General features: G+C 47.9%; 1 protein-coding gene across 2 annotated transcripts in view; it reads right to left on the reverse strand.

Annotated features, from left to right (window-relative positions):
- The window catches only part of PRKCB (protein kinase C beta), a 331,373-nt gene extending 318,488 nt beyond the window's left edge, over positions 1 to 12,885 (reverse strand). Inside the window, exons 1-2 of one of the 2 annotated variants that reach the window (XM_078440469.2) lie at positions 12,373 to 12,885; positions 11,333 to 11,364 (exon numbers count right to left, since the gene is read on the reverse strand). In XM_078440469.2, coding sequence (XP_078296595.1) covers positions 11,333 to 11,364; positions 12,373 to 12,545 — 205 coding nt within the window. In that variant the 5' untranslated portion in view covers positions 12,546 to 12,885. The remainder of the gene's footprint in view (positions 1 to 11,332; positions 11,365 to 12,372) is intronic. The other variant, XM_078440468.2, reaches the window with a different exon arrangement.
- Between the last annotated feature and the right edge of the window lie 261 nt (positions 12,886 to 13,146).

Here is a 13,146-nt window from a genome sequence, read left to right on the forward strand (position 1 = left end):
GGGGCGCCTGCGTGGCTCAGTCAGTTAAGCGTCCAACTCTTGATTTTGGCTCAGTTCATCATCTCACGGTTCATGAGATCAAGCCTCAGGTTGAGCTCTGTGCTAACAGTGCAAAGCCTGCTTGGGGTTCTCTCTCTCTCTTTCTCTCTACCCCTTTCATGCTCATGCTCACAAGCACATTCTCTCTCTCTCTCTCTTTCTCTCTCTCTCTCTCCTTCTCTCTCTCTCTCTCCCTCTCTTTCCCTCAAAAATAAGCTTTTAAAAAAAGAAGAAGAAAAAAATTTTTTTAAAAACATGAGTATCTAACTGAAATACAAAGAGGTCCCTTGCCACTCTATATGCCGATCTTCCTTCCCTAGGTGCACTATTTGGCCCAGATAGAATTATCAATACTCCCAACCATACATTTTGCCATGTACATAAAAACAACCCAGATAACTATTGAAATTCTCATTTGCAGCAACGCCAAAGTTCTAAATAATGGCCCCCACTTTGGGGAGGGAAAGGAGATCTTCAAAATATGGTTAGCTCCTAAAAATCACCCAAGCACACCATCACAAGACTAGAGGCACTCCTGCAGACTTCACCCTCCACCTTCACCCACATTATTTGGCAGCTTCTTCTTCAACCCAAAAGAGCACGTAAACATTCCATCTGGAGGATGAAGGGAACTCAAAATTTAAAAAGTGAAATGGTCAGAAATCTATTTAAAGTTGAAATGCCATCAACACGTTTTCAAAATGAAGACAGCAGATGGGACCATCACAGATCTCAATTCAGCTTCTGAGGTTTCCCACAAATTAAAGATTCCAAAGCCAGGAAACTGTTGCACAGAAAACACTGTTGCTCACCCGTGTTCCCGTCACAGCTCTGACCCCAGCTAAGAGTTTCTCACTCAGAAACATTGTGAGTTGCACCTGCACCTAATACTATTGCCCACAGCGTGTAAACACGTTCATTCTTGCATCAAGTCCTTGACTCAGGTTCATTGCACTTGCCTCCCCAACGGGATTATAGAGTCAGTAAGGACAAGACGGCACCCAGCCCCAGGAATAAATGCAAATAGCTGCCATTTATCAAGCGCTCAGTGCATGTCAGGCGAGGCACTAAGGAATTACTGGACGTGTGCCCTATAAACAAGATACTATTGTTTCCTTTTACCTCTAAAGAGACAGAAGCTCAAAGTGTTTAAGGAAATATGTTCCTCAGCCCTGTACCAAGAAGCCAAGATTTGAGGCAATGCCTTTCAATTTCCAAAGCACAAACTCCTCACTACCCATGCAGCATGGGCTCCATTAACACGTGTTGGATAAGTGACAGCAGCCGGGCGGGAGAAAGGCAGTGGGAGGATTCCTTTCAGAGGAAAAATCATTTCCACGGCCCTCTCCGCCTAAGGATGCAGGGAAGAGAGATATCCCTATTGTTAGAAACGTAAAAATAACCCAGTAACCACCTCCCAAAATAGAACAATCAACAATATGACTGACACGAAAATCCAAACGTCTCTCTATGACGTGAGACCCTCAGTGCTCCGGTGACACCCCCCACAACCTCTAAATGGTCATTTCAGCTTCTCGTACCTGCCCTCCAAGCCCACAAGCCTGGAATTTCGGGATCTGAGTCACAGCAATTACTGTTTCAAATGCGCTTCATGCTCCTTTTTCAAACGTTTAGCCACTTCCCTCACCCTCTTTAGAACAATGACAACAAGCACCTCCTAGTCACTATCCTGCCTTCACAAGGTCCAAACCCTCCTATGTGACGTTGATCTCCAAGCGCCGCCCCTCCCCAACCCAAGCACACCCTCCTTCCCATTCCCTGCATGTGCCCTGTTCTCTCCTTTGTGTGTCTCAACTTGAGTTGTCCTCTGCGTGAAACACCCTTCCCAGCCCCCAGCCTCCTGTCAATCTGGGAACTCCCACTCCTGCTGTAAGATTGTTCCCAAATGTTACCTCCTCTGTGGAATCTTCTCCACCCCTCCCAGGAGTAAGGATGTCATCCCACTTCTCATTTATGTGGCAGAACTAACTGGCCATGTGCTGTTCTCCCCACAAATGACCAGGAAGATCGTCAAGGGCACAAGGATAGATTCCTCTCCAAAGCCCATACTGCAACGGGACATTTTACAAAACATTTCTTCTAACTTATTTATTAGTTACTGTTCTCCTTCCACTAGAATGTAAATTCCATGAGGTCAGGGACTCTGTCTGGTTCACCGCTCTAGTTCCAGTGCCTAAAATAGTACCTGAAACATGGTAGACACTCAAATATTTGCTGAGTGAATGAATGGACAGATGGACAGATGGCTAGATGGATGGTGGAATGGATGGATGGTTGGGTGAACTGATGGATGAATGGACAGCAGATGGAAAAATGGCTGAATAATAGATAGATGAACGGATTAGTGAGTGGGTTGGTGGGTAGATGGATGGAGAGATAGATCGTTGGATCAAGCAGGATCATGCTTCACCAGCCCAGGGTCATAGAGTCATGGAGACAGAGCAGGATTTGAAATCAGGCCTATCTGATTTTTTGAGCCTGTATTCTCAATTCAATTTATACTGCCTATCTAGAAACCCAAAGTCTGGTCACTGGACAGCAGCAAGATAAAAGAAGAAAGAGTCTAAAATTCCCGCCCCCCACCTGGGAACATGGTTATTGTTGAGCTAAATTAATTTCCATCTACTTAGTAAATGCCAAGACTCAACAGGAAGGCATCTGAACCCTCCTAGTCTGGGTCTCAGTTCCCCTTCTGACTCAGTAGGGCAACGCTCTGTGTGTGGGCTGAGGGAAAAGGAGACATCCAGGAGACACAAACAAGCAAGACAGAGGACAATAAAAAGTAACAGCAACAATACCAATAGTAATATTGAAAGATTCATACTCCTGAATACAAGCCACCGTCTCTTCCAAACCTCACTGGAGCCTACAATTGTGATGTCGTTCAATTCTCGGCTACATCGAGTTTTCTTCCAACACCAACCATTTCCAGGAAAAACAATGATGCTTCTTCTCTATTCACAGGAAGGAACAGCCAGTATGAAATTAGACCCAGAGGTAAAACAGGACGAGGCTTGACATTAGGCAAAAGTGGGTGTGGGGAGGATGGTTTAAGGATAGAAACTAACATACCCCTATGTGCTCATAATCCCCTGTAGTTCTTTTATAATAAAAAATAAAAAGCAACTATTCAGTGCCCAAATTTGTGTTAGAGAGGCATTAAAGACATGTTAGCACCAAACCGAGATCAGAAAAGGCGGAGATCATTTTCTGCATGTGATTCAATGAGGCTTACTGTGAAACTACTTACAAATTACCTTCCAAATGAAAGCAAACACCGCCTAAGCCAACAAAATGAACAGCTGTAGAACATCAGACCTCGACCCAGGGTAAGGAAGGTATCTGGGAGTCAAGGGGAGTAATCCTGTGTCCCTAAAAACTGGCTTTCAGTTCAGATGCCTCTCACTGAAATGCTTTACGCTCCCTTTTTACCTATTCTCAACCTGTCAGCTCAAACTTGTTCCTCCACCTCTGAAATGATCTGATTTTTTCTCCAACTCAAACTGCAACCCCTAAAACAAAAAGGAAGCTAGTTCATTATCTGAGTTATTAGCCAGGAGGTGATGAAGTTCTTTGTCGAACTGGGAGAGAAGCCATCTTCAGGTAGCTATCTGATTCTACTAAATATTCATCTTACTCGCGACCATGGCACAAGGAAAGATTCAGGGCTTCTCTGCAGAATGTGACAGAGATAAGACCTTCTCTGTATCTTCACCCAGGATATGAGCAGCTTCACACAATACAGATTTTTTAGCTCTGGCTCCCTGGCAACTCAGACTTTCTCCAATTACTTCGAAGGATGGGAAGTTATTTGCCTTTCATTTTTGGTTTTTCATTCTCAGACCAAAGGATTCCCTGACTCCACCCCAACCACTGCATAGGGTAGCATCCCCCTTATAAATTCTCATGTATCCTGTACACTTCCTACAAAGTGCTTAACAAAAGTAAGCTTAAATATGGTTACAATGATTGGTAAAATATTGATCTTTTAATGTTTATTTATTTTTGAGAGAGAGCTCAAGTGGGGGAGGCACAGGGCGGGGCAGGGGGGACAGAGGATCCGAAGGGGGCCCTACACTGACAGCACAGAGCCCAACATGGGGCTTGAACTCACAAACTGTGAGATGATGACCTGGGCTGAAGTTGGACGCTCAACTGACTGAGCAACCCAGGTGCCCCATGATTCACAGAATATTTACACTGTAAGCTGCATGACATTAGGATCTTCTTGGGCTCATTCACCATAGTATTCCTGCCATCTAAAATAATTCCTGACATATAGAACTTAATGAGTGAATATTTTTTGGAAGCATGAATGGATATATAGAATGATAAATGGATGGAGGGATGGATGGAAATGGATGGACGCATAAATGCACATAAATATGTAAGGTTCCTACCAGATTTTCAAGCAGCCATCACACCTCCAAATGCCACATGTAAACACTGTGGATTTTGTATACCCTATAAAAAGCCCAACAATCTATCTATATAATATCACACAATTTTAATGGAGAAATAGGATTAGTCAAGCCAAAGGATCCATGAAATTAGATCAAATGCCAAAAATGATGAGACCAAGCTTTTGAATGCATCATCCAGACATGGTGAAATATTCAGCTGATCCCCCTACCCACCCAAGAAGTAATTAGACTCCAAAGTCAAAGGAGCAGAACATGGATTTTAAATTGTACTTAGTAGTAATTTAACTACCTGTAGCTGAAAAGCATCAAAAGGAGATGCATATTCTCAAAACTGTGACATACTGATGTATTTACATGTTTTTTATATACACACATGTGTGTGCGTACGCACAGAGACAGAAAGAAAAGCTAGGCAGGAAAAGAGAAAGAAGAAAGAGAGACTCCAATAACAAGAATACATATAAATAATTGTCAAACCTTTGGTTCCTCCTTTGACCAATTACTTTCTCTGTTATCTTTTTCTTTCTTGAGCCAAAGACACCATAAGCAGGCTGGATGTGGTTCTAGGCAGGACACCTGGAGTATCACCAGTACTCAGATACAACGTATTTGTTTAATTACTTTCTAAGAACCTGCATATCATATCAGTTACATTTCCAAACGTGGTATTTTCCATATTTACTTAGAAAGGCATTCTGTTGCCCAGTGACAAAGCTTTTTGAGCTTGCCCTGGGTGCCTGACAGCTCAAAATGAACTTACTGTTGCCTCTCCAACAAATCAGCCCTCCTTTTTAAGACCCAGCATTAATTCACTTAAATATTTCTTTAATGTTTGTTTATTTTGGAGGGAGAGAGAGTGAGCTCGCATGACCAGGGGAGGAGCAGAGAGAGGGAGACACAATCCAAAGCAGGCTCTGTGCTGACAGCAGAGAGCCCAATGTGGGGTTACCGGTTTTTAAATTTTTTGAATATTTAGTTATTTTTGAAAGAGAGAGAGCATGCACGTGAGCAGGGGAGGGACAGAGAGAGAGGAAGAGAGAAAGAATCCCAAGCAGGCTTCCACACTATCAGGCCAGAGCCTGAGGTGGGTCTCAATCTCAGGAATCAAACCCTGAGATCATGACCTGAGCCAAAATCAAGAGTCAGACGTTTAACTCATTGAGCCACCCACGCACCCCTCACCTGAAGATTTTTATTTCAAATGGGACTTTGGGCCTAAAATCCCACTCCAGGTGGAAAAAATAAAAAAGTCAAACCATCAAATACAAAGTCAAAGAGCTTCTGCCTTTCACCCACATTGAACCCTCAGGACACATTCAGAAAAAGCTAAGAGGTGAGCAGAGTTTCACTCACAGTCCTCTGGGATCTGCTTCTGGAAGGGAAATGGAATAATAGAAGGCTGCTTCAGTAGCTCACAGCCTGACTTACCGATTGTACAAAAAACAAACCAACAGGGGCGCCTGGGTGGCGCAGTCGGTTAAGCGTCCGACTTCAGCCAGGTCACGATCTCGCGGTCCGTGAGTTCGAGCCCCGCGTCGGGCTCTGGGCTGATGGCTCGGAGCCTGGAGCCTGTTTCCGATTCTGTGTCTCCCTCTCTCACTGCCCCTCCCCCGTTCATGCTCTGTCTCTCTGTCCCAAAAATAAATAAAAAACGTTGAAAAAAAAAAATTAAAAAAAAAAAAAAAAAAAAAAAAAACAAACCAACAAACAAAAAAACAAAAAAAAAGCCCTCTTTATGAGAAAGTCCTACCTAGAGTATAAGATATCACATTATAAGTTGCCAGGGAAAACTATGCCAAAAATAAAATTAACCTTTGATTCAGCTTTGATTGTTGTTTTTAAAAAGAGCACACTTTAATCTCTATGTGTTGACTACACACGAAAATAAACTTGTATCCCATAGAGTTAAACGGGATAAAAATGGCAATGTTTGAATTCTCGCAACATTTTGGGGTTCTTAAAGAATAACTTCTATTAAAAGGTTAAGAAAACTGCTTTCAGATCTACACAGGAAAGGGAAGAGCTGGTTACTCATTATAATCATCCCTGCTAGGTTTTCATAGTCAGAAAACTAGTGAGCTGGGGTTTTTCTAGAGAGTCCCTGACAAGTTGAGATCTTTCTCACGAGGAAAGGGTGAGAAAAGAGAATCTAAACAAGCCTGGCTGGCTGAGCAGTGCACTCACTGGTGCTGCCCAAAGTCTATGAAGAAACACATCTGAGAGGAAAACCTACCTAAATACATGAAACTGGCCTAGTCATTCGATGACTTCCAGAATGAACTTCTCCCACTTTGACAGTTTCCTACCATGAATCAAGTAATAATGATTGTCTCACTTAGAGTCATGGATACTTACTGTGGATATTTCTCTTATACCTTGGTGTATACCATAACTCTATGAGATAGGTACTATTAGCCCCATTTTACAGATGAGGAAACTGAGGCCACTACAGGTGGATGACTTGCCCAAGTTCACAAAGCAAGTAGGTGGCAGAGCAGAGATTGAAACTCAGTTCTACCTGACTCTAACCCCACGCTATGAATTCTGAATCTCTAAATTGTATTGTTTGCCTGTTTATACTAAAGTGACTTCCTTTTAAAAAAAAAACAGTTTTGGGGCTCCTGGGTGGTTCAGTAGGTTAAGCATCTGACTTCAGGTCAGGTCATGATCTCACAGTTCATGAGTTTGAGCCCCACATCGGGCTCTGTGCTGACAGCTCAGGGCCTGGAGCCTGCTTCAGATTCTGTGTCTCCCGCTCTCTCTGCCCCTCCCCCACTTTCTTTCTCTCTCCCTCTCTCTCTCTCTCTCTCTCTCTCTCTCTCTCTCAAAAATAAACATTAAAAAAAAATTTTTTTTAATTAGTTTTTCTCTGCCAAACTGCAAAAGCTTCTTGGGGTGAGAGTCTAATTCCACCCAAAGTCTTGTTTTCATTACAATTAACACACAAATGCAAGTTCTAAGGTCCTCTAAAGAATGCCAGAGAAAAGTCAGCCTTGCTTCTCTGAGGGTCCCATTTATTATCCAGAATTTAGTTTCATAATACAGATGTTCAGCCCTAGCACTCTGTCACCAGAGGCCTTAAGCTACCTCACAGAGAGTGGTTTTATAGAACATAGAGACCGTGGGTAACAAAAAGGGGAGAAATTTTATGGCAATCTAGAATTTTGTCCTCTAGCAGTACAAAAACAAGGGAATCTATTCATAAGCTCCCCTGATCACACAGAAATCCATGATTTCCCATGGCTGATGGACTTTCCATCCTTCCTCCCTCAGCCCATCCCAGCATCCCCCATTTCCACGGCAGCACAATGGAGCACGGAGGCTCAGGGGGTTCCCTGCCTTAGGATCATCTTACACAACTCCTACCCAAGAATGGCACAGACTAACCCCCTCTCCCCTTCTACTTTTGAAATGGAACACCGCCACCCTAACTTGTAGCCAGGAACAGGACAACTTGAAATTAACACCACATTTTCCATATACCCCTTTGTAACATGGTGTGGGTATACGATTAAGTTCTAGCTAATAGCTCAGACGCAGAAGTATCTTGCAGCAAGTTCCATAAGGGACAGTGAGCATGTGACCTTTGCCTGTCTTTTTACCCTTTCCTCCTTCCTGCTGGCTGAAACAAAGATTTGATGACTGGATAATCTAGCATCCTTCTTACTTAGACCATGAGCTAATTGTCACCTCCTGGATGGTGGAGCAGAAAACTGAAAGGAGATAGGACCCTGGGCTCTGGACCTCTGACTAATGTAAGAAACTAAAACCTTATGTATTCTTGGGGTACCTGGGTGGCTCAGTCAGTTAAGCATCACACTTCAGCTCAGGTCATGATCTCACAGTTCATGAGATCGAGCTCCACTTTGAATGAGTTCAGGCTCCGCACTCTCTCTCTACCCCTCAAGGGATTCTCTCTCTCTCTCTCTCTCTCTCTCTGCCCCTCATTCACTTGCATGCTATTTCTCTCTCTGAAAAATAAATAAATAAATAAATAAATAAATAAATAAATAAATCCTTATGTGTTCTCTATAAAATGTTGATCCCATTTTAATTGGGCGTACTTTCAGAGGAAATCGGTGGTGCCAAAATATTCAGGTGGCTCCAAAATCAGTCCCAGGCAACTCTGAGCAGATCAGAAGATAACCTTCTCCCCTTCCTGGACGCCTCCCTCCAACCTAAGCATCTCTATGTCAGGGGCTGCCAATCCACCCTATCCCCTCTCTCTTGCTCCTTCCCACTCCAGCCCAGATGGAATAAACTGCCAAAACAGTGACATGGGTGACCAGATGTTCACAGCTGCATTTCAGCTCTCACCTAGCAGCTGGTTCCATGGCAAAGCAACTCTCTAGGGACAGTCTTCTCTCACACCAGCCCCCACCTTGGGGGAGCTGGGGGACAATCCCAGGGGCTGATCTTTTCTGAGCACTTACTCTGTGCGAAGCTCTGATCCAAACATCTCCCATGCAACAGCTTTGGGCTACTCAGCAACTTTTTAAGGTAGGTCCTGTTTATTGGACCCATTTTATACACAAGACACCTGAGCTCAATAACACGGCTGGGAAGCCTCGAAGCCAAATTCAAACCCACAGTGACCTGCCTGATGGCCTATACATGTATGTGCACTACCCTACACTGCCCCTCAGGGACAGGAGAAAAATAAAGGTGATTAATAATAATAATAATAATAATAATCGCACGTACTTCTACCTCTGAAGTTGCCGTATTTGATGAGAAACTTTAATTCTGCTTTACTCTCACTACACCAGAAAATTCCTACCACTTTCCAGGCTTTGAAAAACAGGATCTCCTGCTTCAGGTATGTCATCACCTACACATCCGGAGTGACTTCCCCAAGCATCAGTGACTGCAGAGCGGGTGGGAAAGCAGCAATAAAAATGTTCAAAAATCACCCTGGACACCAGCAAGAGACAAAGACAGAAACAGATGCATGGAAGTGAAAGGTAACCTCAAAGATCATCTACACATTCCAGCACTAAGACACCACTGATATTCTGCTTCGGGGGCCAAAGTTCTAGAAAACAATCTGTTTGCAAAAGAGCCTAAGCTGTTGCCACTTTAAAGGGATTTGGAAAGACCTGAAACTAACATAACACTGGATGTTAATTATACTTCAATTAAAATAATAATAATAAAATTGAAATAAGAGCATATAAAACTGGAGGGGCACCTGGGCGGCTCAGTCGGTTAAGTGTCCAACTCTTGATTTCAGCTCAGGTCATGATCCCATGGTTCGTGGGTTCAAGCCTCATGTCGGGCTCTGTGCTGACAATGTGGAACCTACTTGGGATTCTCTCTCTTTCTCTCTCTCTCTCTCTGCCCTTCCTCTGCTCATGTGTACCTTCTCTCTCTCTCTCTCAAAATAAATAAACTTTAAAAAAGAGAGTATGTAAAACTGGAAAAAAATTATAAAGGGATTTAGGAAGTTCTCTGGTGCAGAGTGTGAGGCTGGCTGGGGCTCCACATCTTGGTAAGAGAGGCTGGGAAGGTCTGAAGGCTCACTGTATGAGCCAGCTCTTCCCTGGATCTCAGGTGAAGGAACCTGAGAGTCTCAGAAGACAGCAGTGCCACAATGAGAGCACCGTGTATGACTGACAATGCCACCTACACTCACCAGGGATTACTGGACTTTTCCCTGGAGGGTTGGAGGTGCTATAACATTAAAAAAAAAAAAAAAAAAAAAAAATCAGTACTAAGTCACGTCACAGACTCTTGAATGCTCAAATGCTTTCTTCTCCTGATCTAAACCCCACTCCCCAGTGTGGTCAATTTGCCCCTAAGACACGCCCCAGAAATGAGACATTTCTCACCAAACTCAACCACACATGCCTCAGAATTGGGGAGGGGGAAAAAAAAAAACTTCCCAGAACAGAAGTTGCAAACTTGAATGCCTACCAGAGACAGAAATTCTGGGTGAGGTGGGCCTGGTTGGGAAGGACTGAGATAAAATGGTGAATGTGTGCCCCCCCCCCAACTATGAAAATAACTCCAAATGACTGTTCCAACAAGAAAGTAGGACCAATTCTCAGCAAACTCAAAGCTGGAAATTCAAGGATGTATGTGAAATCTCCCAGTTCTGAATGTGGACATCAAATTCAAAAAATGTTGGATACCCTAAGGGCTAAACAAGTCCACAGGGAATTTGACCATGGAGAGCGAGTTTGCAGTGAGAAATGGCCAAGGCCACCTTACACAGGAGTACAAGTCACTACTAGGTTGAGCATCTCTGGCTAGGGTCAAGGATCTCAAACCAGGTGCAAAGACCCAGGTAACCAGTCACTTGGAGTCCTTCCTGTAGTAGCCAGAAGATGGAAAGGCAATCAGCATCGGCGAGGCACCCCATCTGGAACGACCTCTTTCAGAGAGGGAGGAGGCCCAGGGGACAACCCCGGTCACTTTTCTAGGGGATGCACCATATGCAGAGGCGGCAGCCACCTGTGGAGACTTCTGTGAAGCAGGGGAAGAGATAGAACCTCTCTCTGTGAGATGAGGAAGGGCCTCTCTGAGGAAGGGATCCTCCCAGAAATGGCCCCTGGAGACACTTCTTCCAGAAGCAGGACTGGCCAAGCAAGGTAGGTTCAGGCTCTTCCAGCCGCAAAGGCAGAAATAGGGTCTCTCACGGCACTCACCTGTCCTGGATGAAGCATCACTGCCCCCACATAAACACACGCCTTAAAAGGACCCTTTTGTGGTGATGCATTCCTAGCTTGGCAGGTCACTCTGACAGATACGATTCCTCCACTCCCTGCCTAACTCAGTCACTTCTAGAAAGTCTTTTTCACCATCTCTTCCCACAAACTGGGCATCCCCAGAGCCCCACAGCCTACCTTGGCACTGGAATCCTTGCTTCCCGAAACCCCTGCAAAGGCAGAAACAGGCATGTCAGGCAGCCCTAGGGGCCCAGCCACCAGCTAGTTCCCCCACGTCACCCCCCTTCCCCGGTCCCTCTACCCCAGGTGCAACCTCCTAGCCACAGGCGGGTGCCCAAGAGTCTTCCGCCTTTGGGGGAGGGGGCAGCTGGGAGCTCGACGGTAACCCCCACCTCCCCCTCAGAAGGCAGAAGAGAGAGGCTGCGACCACCAGGTGGCGGGATGGGGGGAGCCTTTCCGTCGCAGGGAGGGTGGGGGCCAGGCGGGAGATCTGCCCACAGAGATGCCCCGGTACCTTCGGGGAAAGAGAAGAGATAAAGCCACATCCAGAGGGAGGATGAGAAAGACCCCGCGGTGGTGGGGCTCCCCAGGGGGCTGCGAAGAGAGAAAGGGCTCCCCATGTCTAGAGGGACGGGGCGAGAGCTGGGAATAAAGGTCTCCGCAGTGAAGCGAGGGGAAAACTGAGGAGCGCAAAGGGGAACCCTGGCCCGCAGGAAAGAGCAGTAAGAGATAACCCGGGGCGGCACGGCGGGAGACACAGAAGGGGAGGAAAGGATGCCCCACGCCCGCAGGGAGATAGACAGGACACCCAGGGCACTGCCCCCGGAAAGGAGGGGAGAGGGTGCGGGCGCCGCGAGCCTGGAAAGAGGCGGGGAGACGGGGAACCCCGAGAGAGCGGGCACTCGAGGTGCTGCCCTCCAGGGAGGGACAGCCACCCGCGCTCGGAGCAGCCGGAGAACCAGCGCCCGCGACGCGGCCCCGGGGCTCTCCCGAGGCGGCTGGGAAGAAGAGCGGGCAGGAGGCGCCCCGCGGCCGGCCGTCTGGGGCCGGGGAGGAGGAAGCCGCAGGACCGTGCACCCGGGCGTCCGGGGCGGGGAGCCGGGGATGCGGGGCCCGGCGGCGCTCGTCTCCCCCTCGGGGACGCGGAGAGGGGGGCCCCGCGCGCGGCGCTGCCCTCGGGGCCCCGGGAAGGTGCCCCTGCGCCGGCGCGCTCTCACCAGATGAAGTCGGTGCAGTGGCTGCAGAAGGTGGGCTGCTTGAAGAAGCGGGCGGTGAATTTGTGGTTCTTCACCTCGTGCACGTTTTTCTGCCGGAGGGCGCCTTTGCGGGCGAAGCGCACGGTGCTCTCCTCGCCCTCGCTCGGCGGCGGCCCCGCAGCCGGGTCAGCCATCTTGCGCGCGGGGAGCGGGAGCCGAGAGGTGCCGGCCCCGGGGCCGCGGGAGCGCGGGCTGCGGGCCCGGGAGGCGCGCGAGGAGGCGGCCGCTGCTGCCGCCCGGGGCCGCGGGCGCTTCCCCTGCGCCGGCTCTGGCCGCCGCGGCGCGCGGAGCTGAGGCTGTCACTCGCCCAGCTGCCGCCGCTCGTCCAGCTGCGCTTGGCACCGCTGGCCCCAGCTGCGGGGGAGGGAGGCGGAGCCCCGGGCAGGCCCCGCCTCCTTCATTTGCATCGCGCCCAGGCCCCGCCCAGCGCCGCCAGCTGCTTTACATATTGGCACCCCTGAGACTGCCGGCCTCCCAGCGAAGTGTTCACCGCCGCAGCGCTGCGGCGCGGGGACCGCAGCCTGCTATCGTCAGCCCTGAGCCTCGCCCCCTGCCCCACTCCTGCGCCTGAGGTTGCATTAAGGGGATGAGCACCTTGGGTGCGCCCCCTGGGGAACCCAGAGCGGAAGGACCGACGGGGACTGGGGGTGGGAGGTGGCAAGGGTGGGCGCGACGGATTCCACCCGGCCTCTGCAGAGACTGGTGCCCATCCACCCCGCCTCCATCCCATTGGTC

The sequence above is a fragment of the Panthera onca genome, chromosome E3 (genome assembly GCF_046562875.1).
Source record: "Panthera onca isolate mPanOnc1 chromosome E3, mPanOnc1 haplotype 2, whole genome shotgun sequence".
NCBI classification, from domain to species: Eukaryota; Metazoa; Chordata; class Mammalia; order Carnivora; family Felidae; genus Panthera; species Panthera onca.